This window comes from Fundulus heteroclitus, chromosome 13 (genome assembly GCF_011125445.2).
Source record: "Fundulus heteroclitus isolate FHET01 chromosome 13, MU-UCD_Fhet_4.1, whole genome shotgun sequence".
Taxonomy (NCBI): domain Eukaryota; kingdom Metazoa; phylum Chordata; class Actinopteri; order Cyprinodontiformes; family Fundulidae; genus Fundulus; species Fundulus heteroclitus.
This window is the reverse complement of record NC_046373.1, coordinates 17,307,661-17,321,754: the sequence shown is the minus strand read 5'-3', so window position 1 is coordinate 17,321,754 and position 14,094 is coordinate 17,307,661. Positions and strand designations below refer to the sequence as shown.

The 14,094-nt window shown below is 37.1% G+C and overlaps 2 protein-coding genes across 2 annotated transcripts; both read right to left on the bottom strand.

Annotated features, from left to right (window-relative positions):
* Nucleotides 1-1,439: 1,439 nt before the first annotated feature.
* Nucleotides 1,440-5,183, bottom strand: LOC118565216 (cilia- and flagella-associated protein 20). The gene is made up of 6 exons (XM_036145252.1): nt 5,027-5,183; nt 2,958-3,037; nt 2,184-2,295; nt 1,891-2,079; nt 1,680-1,793; nt 1,440-1,564 (listed from the first exon to the last, which is right to left on the bottom strand). Exons 1-6 carry the CDS (start codon nt 5,108-5,110, stop codon nt 1,559-1,561), a joined length of 585 nt encoding a protein of 194 aa, XP_036001145.1. The 5' UTR covers nt 5,111-5,183; the 3' UTR covers nt 1,440-1,558.
* Nucleotides 5,184-7,669: 2,486 nt separating this feature from the next.
* LOC105935094 (cilia- and flagella-associated protein 20) lies at nt 7,670-11,546 on the bottom strand. Its single transcript, XM_012875335.3, has 6 exons — nt 11,247-11,546; nt 9,193-9,272; nt 8,419-8,530; nt 8,126-8,314; nt 7,909-8,022; nt 7,670-7,793 (listed from the first exon to the last, which is right to left on the bottom strand). Exons 1-6 carry the CDS (start codon nt 11,328-11,330, stop codon nt 7,788-7,790), a joined length of 585 nt encoding a protein of 194 aa, XP_012730789.1. The 5' UTR covers nt 11,331-11,546; the 3' UTR covers nt 7,670-7,787.
* Nucleotides 11,547-14,094: the final 2,548 nt, after the last annotated feature.

Genomic DNA, 14,094 nt, shown 5'->3' with positions numbered 1-14,094 from the left:
GTTTTCTTTCCCCTATAGTTTACTTTTTTAGTATTAAAAATTACTCTTGACATGTAGTTCCATGACATAACAACAGGGTTTAGAAGGCAAAAAGTGCAACAGTTTGATATTTAAATACATATTACTAATCTGTTTCATATTAAAAATAGAGAGTAAATTATCGTGGTAATCATTTCATTATAAATTCAAGAAAATATTTCATTATTGCTCTCAAAGACATCAGTAACAGTGCTGTAGCAATTGGTTGGAAGATGAGGCGCTGTGCTAATTAACCAATCAACTGTTAGGATCTGTTTGAGCGACAGGAACAAAGTATTTCATGGTGAGATGTATGCAACTGCTGCTGTCAATAGCCAAAATTGTCATGATCCAGTAGAAAAATAAGTTGATAAATATATATGATCATGTAGATAAAAAGGTATATATATATATATATATATATATATATATATATATATATATTCCTTTGCAGAATAACAAATCAAATGTTCGGGTCTAATTATCAAGTCTCAATGACTATAAATAACTTCATGGTGAACTGTTGCACAACTATGAAATATTTCAATATTTCTGTATAATATTGCTGTCAATATCATTGATTTATCATTATTGATTTCAATATTAAATGCATGACAAGATATTACATGTGATTATTCAATAAAATATGTCATTCATAGATATTTAAATAATTATAGGTTAAGTAAAATCAATAAATACATTGGAAATGCTTTTAAGAAATTAAACATGTGGCAAGTATTATAAACATGGTTGAATATTCATATATAAAATCCATTAATTAAAATCTAGTTATATGTTGAAACTAGATAATAGTTTTTACAAGGGCTGACAGTTAAAATAAACAAATATGTTGCAGGATAAAACTATGAAATTAAAACATAATGAAAGTTCAGAGTATTGCCTGACTGTTTCCAAAAAAACATTTGATTTTAATGTCATTATTAAACTTTATAACACAAAAGATAATACTTGAGCCACCATCCCCAACATAAAGGCAGTTATTGATCAATATCCGCCTGTATCAATTGTCACTAATTATAAACACAAAAACCAATACTTTAAAGATGCACAAAAGAAGAAATAGGAAGAGAAAGCTATTTTTTTAAACAGCCACCACAGAGACTATTTCTTACCCTGGGCCTTCTCTGGTAAACACAGTGGACACCTTACAGCCCGTGTATTTAGCTACACTACTGCTGAAACAAAAATACAAATATTGCACTTTCACAGCCACAACCTTCCCTTTTCTCTACATAACCACCACAAATTAACAGAATAAACGTGCCATTTAAATATGTATACCAAAAGTCTGTATGCCGTGAGTGCTTTGACCAAAGTCTAATTCCATGACTCAGCATAAAATACAGTCAAATAAGGAGATTCTGAAAATAAAAGATGACCAAAATGAAAACTACTTCAACGAATCCATCCATAAAAAGCTTTATTACAGACAGCAACACACCAGAGCGCTCAGTACACAAAATATTTCCAATTTCATCTACACGCCAGAACCTTGGGCCAGGGCACAGCTGAGCAGGCTCTATTGCTGAAAGAGACAAAGAGCGTTTTATTAAGAAAAAACAAACACGATTTAAAACATTAAAAAAAATGAATTGAAGGAATGCTGGATAATTCGGTCCATCTGAGGTGCGCGCGCTCACCTTGGCCTTCTGGTTCTGGACGGGCAGGTAGAGCTTAAACTCTGCGGGGAGCTCATCCTCTGAGTAGAGTCTGTCGGAAAAATAAACCCTCCTGATGCGACAGTTTGCGTGAATCTGCGAACAAAAAAAAAAACAAAAAACAGCAGAGTGTCAGCGAGAACAGAAAAAAAAACGACAGGGACTCCCGTGAAGGTGGCGGCCGTGCGCTCGCCTGTACGCGCAGCGTCTCCGTGTAATTGGTGCCGTACGCCCTCCTGGTGAAGTCCGACAGGTTGAACTGGATCTGGTTCCAGCCGTCGTCGAGCCTCATCGGCATGGTGCAGATGAACGGCTTCACTCGCGTCGTGCTCTGATAGTTGCTCGCCCGGAACCGTCGCCGGACGTTCTTGTCGTCCAGCACCTGAGGGAGGGGAGGAGACGCGGAGGCAGAAAGAAGACGAGGGGCCGTGAATGTCAGATGTGAAAAGCGTGCCGGCAAAACGTCAAGGACCTCGGAGTCTGTACCTGGACTTCAAAGGTGAAGTACTTCTTTAGGTTCTTAATAATCATCACCAAAAAGGGAAGCTTGATGCCGAGAGTCTTCTTGGGATCAGCCGGACACGTGATATAGGTTGTGCTACACAAAGAGGAGGGTTATCAAAGGTTATTAAAACAAACATGCATGCCTTATGCTCTGTTTCAGATTTATTTATATCTATTTTGTTCTTTAAGATCATGCAATAATCACTGAATGGCATTACCATTTAAAAGATTTTTTGTTATGTTACCAACTCAGACAGACAGGAAAGCTACTTAGATACTTTCCAGACAATTTGAAAATGTTTCTAAATGTAACAAAAAGTAAAGTCGTTCAACTGATGATGTGTGTGAGCCTTTATTTTGACAGTCCAGACACATGTACTCCTGATCGGCGATAATAAACTAAGATCTCTCTGCAAAATCTCCATTCAAGCTGAAAAACTAGCAACTTCAGAACCCAACATTATTTAATTTTATACTAAAAAGACATTTTCTTCCGCATTTTCTACGCCCGCTCACTCCTGTCCTGGGGTATGGGGAAGGCAGGGTACACCCCGGACAGGACAAGCTCTTCATCACCACGTCGACATTAGGACAAGCGACAGTTAAACACTGACACCAAAGGGGAAATCTGGACGACGGGAGCAAACTGAGGAAAGTCAAGATTCTCACACAGAGAAATGGAGTCTGGTCTGTTTAAGGACCCCCAAGGCAACGCACACCACCACCAACTCAAAGAATATTTAAACATAAACTCACCTGACGTTTGCTCCCTCAATCTCCAGCACGTTTGAATGGATGTCATTATCAGCTACTCTCTTGATGTGACCGTTTCTCACCTGCAGACACAAAGAAACTGGTTGATTCCCTGCTCTCTGTGGACGGCTTTAATTCTTTTTCATGGATCCCAGGGTTAAATCAAATCATGGTTTAATTCTGGAGCCTCTTGAGCTTGTTGAAGCGATAGTATAGGTTCCAACAAAAATAAAAAAAAAAAAAAAAACTGAACTTTTTGCCGAAGTTTGAAGACGTTTCGCTTCCAATCCAGAAAGCTTTCTCAATTCAAATGTGTGGAGTTCCAAGCTTTATATCATTGTATCTTTGTATTATATTATCTAAGCCAGAACAAGGCCTTATTGGGCAATAATATAGAGCTTGGAACTCCACACTACTCTAGACATTTGAATTGAGAAAGCTTTCTGGATGGGAAGTGAAACGTCTTAAAACTTCGGAAAAAAGTCCAGTTATTTTGTTTTTTTTTTGTTTTTTTTTGGAATGATCATGACCTGGATGACTGAGATTCTTCACCAGCAATAGTACAGGTTAAACTGTGTGTAATCAATGTTATACTTTAGGAAATTATGACAAACTGCCCCTGCACATTATTAGCATTATTAATATTAATAAAAATATTATACTAATGGTCTAAATATTTTTTTACATTTATTTTCCCCATTTAATAAATGCATTAACCTAATAACATCCCACCATTTTCGGTCTAAAAACACATCAACAGGCAGCATGACCTTTTTATGTTTATGTTAAAAAGAATCGTTCATCAGTCAGGGATACGATGGGTGTAATCCTGTAATTTCCTTCATTTTCTGAAGGGTTCAAAAACTTCCACCTCAACCTTAACTTGAGAATCTGCAGCTGTTTCTCCGTTTTTGGTGGCACAGTGATTAGAACAACAGTAATTTAAAACAAAAATCAAATGCTGAGACTTCCACAGAAACTGGTTATCTGTGCCGCCAGGAAAAGCCTGACCCAACATGGACATGATAGAAAAGGATTATCTGATCTCTACCGGGTTCTAAAATGATTTAGGTCCATCGTACTGTGCACGAAACCCCCATAAAAGATTCTACACTGATATGATTGTTGAATGCAGCATGAATGAAGCAAAAACGAGAACAACAACAAACTCGCATAAAACACTAAGTGGTACACGGAGGAGTTCTGCTGGCTGGCTCCAGGGCGCCCAAGTCCTGTGGCTGCAAATACAAATGATCAACCAGATAAAATGAAGGAGAATCTAAAATGATCAGAATGTTCTCCCACAACTATGAAGCTGCAGTGTCTATGGCCGTCCCAGTAGCAACGCATCAGAATCCAGCTGGACATCATTGCTACGCCTGAATTAAACACTAAATGAAGGAATCTGTTGTGTGGGTTTTGTAGCCTTGGTGATGGCTGTTGATAATTGTTAATAATTTGAGAGCCCGGTGAGGATCAGATCACTATAGCATCTCCTTATGCGCACATAAACTAGCTAAACTAATCCTTTCCAAGTCTCTGAGTCTGACTTTGATCGAACGCTTTCACACAGAGTTTGTTTTGTTAGTGTTTAGACTCAGACTTAGACAACTTTATTTGTCATTTTGTATGCACAGAATGCGTACAGAACGAAATTTCGTTTGCATACAGCTTGAAAATGACAGTAAATTACAGTAAATTTCAGGATAAAGTGCAGCGGTGATTTAACAGTAAACAACTGGAATGTAAACAATGCAGGAGAAAGAGACAGTGTGCGATCACAGTGCACAGGTGAGTATTTTTAAAAACTATTTCTATGTGCAGAAATGATAAGAACCCTGCTTCTGATGCTTTCTTACATTTTAGGAATAACTACCATGCACCGGAATAATATACACACCAAACGCTCTTTAAATGGTTTAACGTGGTTAAATTAGGCTAAAGGAGCTATTTGAGCCAAACTGACAACTTTATGGAAGTAACACATGATGCCAGGTAGCTTTAGCAGCACTAGCAGTCCAATGCTAATATGAAATAAAAGTCAGACCGACACCTCTGACGTCGCTACTCACTTTTTTGTCCCATATCTGTAGCGGTTTGCTGCCGATGCTGTAGAGTATAGATAAAAACCCGCTTTGGAATGTGTTCTTGAACATTTTCTACGCCGCTAATGTCAACCCGTTCCCAGCGACGCGTTTTGTTTACCAGCTTTGTTTCCGGTCCCCAGTACAACGCTAAATAATCCGTTCCGCTCTCAAATGGAAAATATCGGCTTAGCATAAAACTACATTTGTAATAGTTTTAAGTGAGTAAAATACGTATCACCCCCGGAGAATAGTATGAACTAATAGTTGTGAATTTTTTTTATAAAGCATTTTTTAAACTGAATTGAATTTATTGTTTTGGCGTTGCTACGGGAACGTTTCTCGCTCGTGTTTAAACGGAGTTTCAAATGTTGACACAACCCAGTCGTCATAGTAACGAAAGAAGCGGCTTTGCCTGGTGGAGACGATGCGTCAGCGCGTCAGCCATGTTGTGAAAGGCAAGATCATTATATCCATTTGTAGCTGTAGCGAAAAACTAAAGAAAAAAGTCAAAGCGCTTTAGAGAAAATTGTGAAAAAATGCTTAAGAAACTAAACTAGAAATTATTTTATCATCTTTTTTCGGCATTTTAACTCCTATTGTTTTTGATTATTCTTATTTCATGTTATGTATTTGTTATTTTATTTATTTGTCTTATATAATATGTACTGCACTTTGGGCAGAGGCATCTGTATTAAATGAATAAAGTTGACATTGACATAAAGTCAAGTATGACATAAAAAATGTTAAATACTTATTTAAAACAAACAACCTAAAATAAAACCTAAGTAAAAATTTATTCTTGACTTTTCTGGGAAGACATCATGAAACCGTAGTTTTTTTTTTGTTTGTTTGTTTTTTTTGCCCTGATTGGAAAGCACCAGCAGTTACATCTTATAGGAGAGATAGTGTGTCCCAGGTCAGACAGGCATATAAACTAAAAACTGCCTCCACTTGTTTAATACTTGGGCCCGGGAACCAAGAGTGAGCAGGTTTAAGGAACCTTGGAGGGGTGTAGATAGTTTGTAACTTCCCCAGGAACTTCCCAGGACATGTTGAATCAAGACCATTCACAGTCTTATAGAACAATAACTCTATATTGGAAAATAAGTCTAATATTTTTATAAAAATGGAGCCAGTGCAGTAAATTTGAGGCGCTGTGCTAATTAACCAATTGTTCAACTGTTAGGATCTGTTTGAGCGACAGGAACAAAGTATTTCATGGTGAGATGTATGCAACTGCTGCTGTCAATAGCCAAAATTGTCATGATCCAGTAGAAAAATAAGTTGATAAATATATATGATCATGTAGATAAAAGGGAATATATATATATATATATATATATATATATTCCAATATACTTTGACATAAATATGCTTTATACACTAAAAAAATGGAAATTGTTGAAATTTAACTTGAAATTAACCTGAATATCAACATTTATTTCATTATTTAATTTAATTTTATTCATATAGCACCAATCCACAACACGTCATCTCAAGGCACTTTACAAAGTTAATTTCAATGAAATCATACAGCCAGATTGGTCAAAAAGTTTACCCATTTTAACTGAATTTAAATTATTTAAGACTGCTACTGTTGTTCACTGTGCCAAAGAAAAAGTAGCAAAACCATTATATTATTCTTTTATAAGGAATTCCACTTCCTTTGCAGAATAACAAATCAAATGTTCGGGTCTAATTATCAAGTCTCAATGACTATAAATAACTTCATGGTGAACTGTTGCACAACTATGAAATATTTCAATATTTCTGTATAATATTGCTCTCAATATCATTGATTTATCATTATTGATTTCAATATTAAATGCATGACAAGATATTACATGTGATTATTCAATAAAATATGTCATTCATAGATATTTAAATAATTATAGGTTAAGTAAAATCAATAAATACATTGGAAATGCTTTTAAGAAATTAAACATGTGGCAAGTATTATAAACATGGTTGAATATTCATATATAAAATCCATGAATTAAAATCTAGTTATATGTTGAAACTAGACAATAGTTTTTACAAGAGCTGACAGTTAAAATAAATTTGCAGGATAAAACTATGAAATTAAATAAAAAATAATGAAAGTTCAGAGTATTGCCTGATTGTTTAAAAATAAAACATTTAATTTTAATGTCATTATTAAACTTCATAACAAAAGATAATACTTGAGCCACCTTTCCCAACATAAAGGCAGAAATTGATCAATATCCACCTGTATCAGTTGTCACTAATTATAAACACAAAACCCAATACTATAAAGATGCACAAAAGAACAAATAGGAAGATACAGCTATTTTTTTTTTAAACCGCCACCACAGAGACTATTTCTTACCCTGGGCCTTCTCTGGTAAACACAGTGGACACCTTACAGCCCGTGTATTTAGCTACACTACTGCTGAAACAAAAATACAAATATTGCACTTTCACAGCTCACAACCTTCCCTTTTCTCTACATAACCACCACAAAATAACACAATAATAAACATGCTGTTTAAATATGTATACCAAATGTCTGTATACCAAAGTCTAATTACATGACTGAGCATAAAATACTGTGAAATAAGGAGATTCTGAAAATAAAAAATGACCAAAATGAAAACTACTTCAACAAATCCATCCATAAAAAGCTTTATTACAGACAGCAACACACCAGAGCGCTCAGTACACAAAATATTTCCAATTTCATCTACACTCCAGAACCTTGGGCCAGGGCACAGCTGAGCAGGCTCTATTGCTGAAAGAGACAAAGAGCGTTTTATTAAGAAAAAACAAACACGATTTAAAACATTAAAAAAAATTAATTAAAGGAATGCTGGATAATTCGGTCCATCTGAGGTGCGCGCGCTCACCTTGGCCTTCTGGTTCTGGACGGGCAGGTAGAGCTTAAACTCTGCGGGGAGCTCATCCTCCGAGTAGAGTCTGTCGGAAAAATAAACCCTCCTGATGCGACAGTTTGCGTGAATCTGCGAAAAAAAACAAGAAAAAAAAAAAACAGCAGAGTGTCAGCGAGAACAGAAAAAAAAACAACGACAGGGACTCCCGTGAAGGTGGCGGCCGTGCGCTCGCCTGTACGCGCAGCGTCTCCGTGTAATTGGTGCCGTACGCCCTCCTGGTGAAGTCCGACAGGTTGAACTGGATCTGGTTCCAGCCGTCGTCGAGCCTCATCGGCATGGTGCAGATGAACGGCTTCACTCGCGTCGTGCTCTGATAGTTGCTCGCCCGGAACCGCCGCCGGACGTTCTTGTCGTCCAGCACCTGAGGGAGGGGAGGAGACGAGGAGGCAGAAAGAAGACGAGGGACCGTGAGTCTCAGACGTGAAAAGCGTGCCGGCAAAACGTCAAGGACCTCGGAGTCTGTACCTGGACTTCAAAGGTGAAGTACTTCTTTAGGTTCTTAATAATCATCACCAAAAAGGGAAGCTTGATGCCGAGAGTCTTCTTTGGATCGGCCGGACACGTGATATAGGTTGTGCTACACAAAGAGGAGGGTTATCAAAGGTTATTAAAACAAACACGCATGCCTTATGCTCTGTTTCAGATTTATTTATATCTATTTTTTTTCTTTGAGATCATGCAATAATCACTGAATGGCATTACCATTTAAAATATTTTTTGTTATGTTACCAACTCAGACAGACAGGAAGGCTACTTAGATACTTTCCAGACAATTTGAAAATGTTTCTAAATGTAACAAAAAGTAAAGTCGTTCAACTGATGACGTGTGTAAGCCTTTATTTTGACAGTCCAGACACATGTACTCCTAATCGGCGATAATAAACAAAGATCTCTCTGCAAAATCTCCATTCAAGCTGAAAAACTAGCAACTTCAGAACCCAACACCTTTAAATTTATACTAAAAAGACATTTTCTTCCGCATTTTCTACGCCCGCTCACTCCTGTCCTGGGGTATGGGGAAGGCAGGGTACACCCCGGACAGGACAACCTCTTCATCATCACGTCGACATTAGGACAAGCGACAGTTAAACACTGACACCAAAGGGGAAATCTGGACGATGGGAGCAAACTGAGGAAAGTCAAGATTCTCACACAGAGAAATGGAATCTGGTCTGTTTAAGGACCCCCAAGGCAACGCACACCACCACCAACTCAAAGAATATTTAAACATAAACTCACCTGACGTTTGCTCCCTCAATCTCCAGCACGTTTGAATGGATGTCATTATCAGCTACTCTCTTGATGTGACCGTTTCTCACCTGCAGACACAAAGAAACTGGTTGATTCCCTGCTCTCTGTGGACGGCATTAATTATTGCTTATGGATCCCAGGGTTAAATCGGATCACGGTTTAATTCTGGAGCCCCTTGAGCTTGGTAAAGCGATAGTATAGGTTCCAAAAAAAAAAAAAAAAAAAAAAAAGACTTTTTTCTGAAGTTTAAAGACATTTGGCATCCAATCCAGAAAGCTTTTTCAATTCAAATGTGTGGAGTTCCAAGCTTTATATTATTGTATCTTTGTATTATATTATCTAAGTCAGAACAAGGCCTTTTTGGGCAATAACATAAAGCTTGGAACTCCATACTACTCCAAACATTTGAATTGAGAAAGTTTTCTGGATGGGAAGCCAAATGTCTTAAAACTTAGGAAAAAAGTCCAGTCGTTTTGTCTTTTTAACTTTTTTTTTTTGAATGATCATGACCTGGATGACTGAGATTCTTCACCAGCATTAGTACAGGTTAAACTGTGTGTAATCAATGTTATACTTTAGGAAATTATGACAAACTGCCCTTGCACATTATTAGCATTATTAATATTAATAAAAAATATTATACTAATGGTATAAATATTTTTTTACGCTTATTTTCCCCATTTAATAAATGCATTAACCTAATAACATCCCACCATTTTCGGTCTAAAAACACATCAACAGGCAGCATGACCTTTTTATGTTTATGTTAAAAAGAATCGTTCATCAGTCAGGGATACGATGGGTGTAATCCTGTAATTTCCTTCATTTTCTGAAGGGTTCAAAAACTTCCACCTCAACCTTAACTTGAGAATCTGCAGCTGTTTCTCCGTTTCTGGTGGCACAGTGATTAGAACAACAAAAACAGAAATCAAATGCTGAGACTTCCACAGAAACTGGTTGTCTGCGCCGGCCAGGAAAAGCCTGACCCAACATGGACATGATAGAAAAGGATTATCTGATCTCTACCGGGTTCTAAAATGATTTAGATCCATCGTACTGTGCACGAAACCCCCCATAAAAGATTCTACACTGACATGATTGTTGAATGCAGCATGAATGAAGCAAAAACGACAACAACAAACTCGCATAAAACACTAAGTGGTACACAGAGGAGTTCTGCTGGCTGGCTCCAGGGCGCCCAAGTCCTGTGGCTGCAAATACAAATGATCAACCAGATAAAATGAAGGAGAATCTAAAATGATCAACATGTTCTCTCACAACTATGAAGCTGCAGTGTCTATGGCCGTCCCCGTAGCAACGCATCAGAATCCAGCTGGACATCATTGCTACGCCTGAATTAAACTCTAAATGAAGAAATCTGTTGTGTGGGTTTTGTAGCCTTGGTGATGGCTGTTGATAATTGTTAATAATTTGAGAGCCTGGTGAAGATCAGATCACTATAGCATCTCCTTATGCGCACATAAACTAGCTAACCTAATCCTTTCCAAGTCTCTGAGTCTGACTTTGATCGATCGCTTTCACACAGAGTTTGTTTTGTTAGTGTTTAGACCCAGACTTAGACAACTTTATGTCATTTTGTATGCACAGAATGCGTACAGAACGAAATTTCGTTTGCATACAGCTTGAAAATGACAGTGAATTACAGTAAATTTCAGGATAAAGTGCAGCGGTGATTTAACAGTAAACAATTGGAATGTAAACAATGCAGGAAAAAGAGACAGTGTGCGATCACAGTGTACAGGTGAGTATTTTTAAAAACCATTTCTATGTGCAGAAATGATAAGAGCCCTGCTTCTGATGCTTTCTTACATTTTAGGAATAACTACCATGCACCAGAATAATATACACACCAAACGCTCTTTAAATGGTTTAACGTGGTTAAATTAGGCTAAAGGAGCCATTTGAGCCAAACTGACAACTTTATGGAAGTAACACATGATGCCAGGTAGCTTTAGCAGCACTAGCAGTCCAATGCTAATATGAAATAAAGTCAGACCGACATCTCCGACGTCGCTACTCACTTTTTTGTCCCATATCTGAAGCGGTTTGCTGCCGATGCTGTAGAGTATAGATAAAAACCCGCTTTGGAATGTGTTCTTGAACATTTTCTACGCCGCTAATGTCAACCCGTTCCCGGCGACGCGTTTGTTTACCAGCTTTGTTTCCGGTCCCCAGTACAATGCTAAATAATCCGTTCCGCTCTCAAATGGAAAATATCGGCGTACCATAAAACTACATTTGTAATAGTTTTGAGTGAGTAAAATACGTATCACCCCCGGATAATAGTATGAACTAATAGTTGTGAATTTTTTTTATAAAGCATTTTTTAAACTGAATTGAATTTATTGTTTTGGCGTTGCTACGGGAACGTTTCTCGCTCGTGTTTAAACGGAGTTTCAAATGTTGACACAACCCAGTCGTCATAGTAACGAAAGAAGCGGCTTTGCCTGGTGGAAACGATGCGTCAGCGCGTCAGCCATGTTGTGGAAGGCAAGATCATTATATCCATTTGTAGCTGTAGCGAAAAACTAAAGAAAAAAGTCAAAGCGCTTTAGAGAAAATTGTGAAAAAATGCTTAAGAAACTAAACTAGAAATTATTTTATCATCTTTTTTCGGCATTTTAACTCCTATTGTTTTTGATTATTCTTATTTCATGTTATGTATTTGTTATTTTATTTATTTGTCTTATATAATATGTACTGCACTTTGGGCAGAGGCATCTGTATTAAATGAATAAAGTTGACATTGACATAAAGTCAAGTATGACATAAAAAATTTTAAATACTTATTTAAAACAAACAACCTAAAATAAAACCTAAGTAAAAATTTATTCTTGACTTTTCTGGGAAGACATCATGAAACCGTGGTTTTTTTTTGTTGTTTGTTTGTTTTTTTTGCCCTGATTGGAAAGCACCAGCAGTTACATCTTATAGGAGAGATAGTGTGTCCCAGGTCAGACAGGCATATAAACTAAAAACTGCCTCCACTTGTTTAATACTTGGGCCCGGGAACCAAGAGTGAGCAGGTTTAAGGAACCTTGGAGGGGTGTAGATAGTTTGTAACTTCCCCAGGAACTTCCCAGGACATGTTGAATCAAGACCATTCACAGTCTTATAGAACAATAACTCTATATTGGAAAATAAGTCTAATATTTTTATAAAAATGGAGCCAGTGCAGTAAATTTAGGTCTGGTGTGTATTATGTGGTGGTCAGGACCATGGATTTTTATGCATTGAATTTTATGCATTTTATGCATTGAATAAGCTGCAAGCCCTGCTATAAAAACTGCTGGGGTAAAAACATAACTGTTTACCATTGCCAACCAAGTCTCGGATCAAAAATGGATCAACACAGCCCCGGGATGATGTAACTGGTAAGGACACACTTAAAAAAAATCTAATCTAATGAAAAAAAGTATCCTGTATATGAAGCATCAATGTTAACTGCAGCATTATTAGTTTGTTTTTCAAATATCTTTGGCATAGCTAATGAATTCAAGTGTGACAGAAAGCACAATTTTTTTTTCACTTCCATCCATCCATCCTCTGTCTATACCCTCAAAATTCTGTAAAAAAAAAATAGTAATAGTAATATCAATAATTATGTATTTCTCCTATTTGATAAACTCCATAACCGCCATCTTATCATGACTATTTCAGGACCAGAACTTACCGATGGCCAGCAGTGTTAACATTAATTCCCAAATGCACTTGAACCAGGCCGTCTCTATAAATAGATTTCCTAAACACAACCAAGTGTCAGGGCTCCTTTCAACCTACTAAATTTCACTGAAGTGCCAAGCAGGACATCCTTCCTCTCTGTCTGCAGCCCATTAAACATCTCGCAGAGATCTCAGATATTTGAACAAGCTTTAGAACAGTCCATCGAGCGGTCACTGGGGTCTTTGCAAAGTCACAGAGAGCGTAACATTGATCAAACGTCCCAGGTTTCTTTTAAAAGGAAATGGAGCCAAACTGAATGAATCTTGACGATTCCTTTGAAATGTTGATGTCAACTGCAACCATACATTTAAAACCATAATATAGCTGTATATCTGGCAGTACTTTACGAAGCACTAATTCCACCAAAATTGTGTATACAGTGTGAAAAAATTGAATTGTTCTTATTCTGCACATATACTTCCCTTGTTTCTCTGTCCCAGTCTTTTATCTGTTTCAGCTCTGATTGGATCAGATGTTATCACCAAAGACACATAGATTATATAGCTTTTACCTCAGTGGGACCACACCAGGGATGGAAACTTTACAGTTTATTTCCCCCTTGAAGGAAACATGCTGTTCAAGAGTTTTTTTTTCTTCTCACCAAGAGGTACAACTGATGAGGAAAATACATTTCTTTTAGAAAATAACACGTGAGTTTGATTCATTTCAGCCAAACGAGTCATAGTTTTTGGTGTGATCCAGCATATTCCAACAAGGCTAAAGTTGTCCTTTACTGTTTTCTTGAAGTCTCCACAAAACTTTAGCACATTGGAATTGGTACTTTTAAACATTTACAAACCTTCACCCAGGCTAACCATTTTTTAGAGTTGGTGTCTTGGAGACTTTCAGAGGAGAAGCACAATATTTCTCCTGTGCTCAAATATCAAGTCTGATGACCAGATTTTACTCATACCCTTTCCTCCTCCTTCTGTTCTTTGGAAATCAATTCAGGTAATTGTTGTAGTATTGCACAAAGAAATGGACGCTTCTTTAAGAGGCTGATACCTCACTTTGTCTCCAATTCCTTGTAGATAAACAACAATATGCCTGCATGTGTTATATTAACAGCTGACATGTCAGTATATGTCGTTTTTTTTATTCTTTTTGAGTGGAGCAAATAAAATAAACCTCAATATGTTTAATTTG

Excerpts from the sequence above, each read along its gene's own strand:
- LOC118565216 (XM_036145252.1), bottom strand. The coding sequence starts at position 5,110 with ATGTTCAAGAACACATTCCAAAGCGGGTTTTTATCTATACTCTACAGC. Across the intron at positions 3,038-5,026 it reads TACAGATATGGGACAAAAAA|GTGAGAAACGGTCACATCAA; the intron begins GTGAGTAGCGAC and ends TTGTGTCTGCAG. Across the intron at positions 2,080-2,183 it reads ACTTCACCTTTGAAGTCCAG|GTGCTGGACGACAAGAACGT; the intron begins GTACAGACTCCG and ends CCCCTCCCTCAG.
- LOC105935094 (XM_012875335.3), bottom strand. The coding sequence starts at position 11,330 with ATGTTCAAGAACACATTCCAAAGCGGGTTTTTATCTATACTCTACAGC. Across the intron at positions 8,531-9,192 it reads ATTGAGGGAGCAAACGTCAG|CACAACCTATATCACGTGTC; the intron begins GTGAGTTTATGT and ends CTCTTTGTGTAG. Across the intron at positions 8,315-8,418 it reads ACTTCACCTTTGAAGTCCAG|GTGCTGGACGACAAGAACGT; the intron begins GTACAGACTCCG and ends CCCCTCCCTCAG.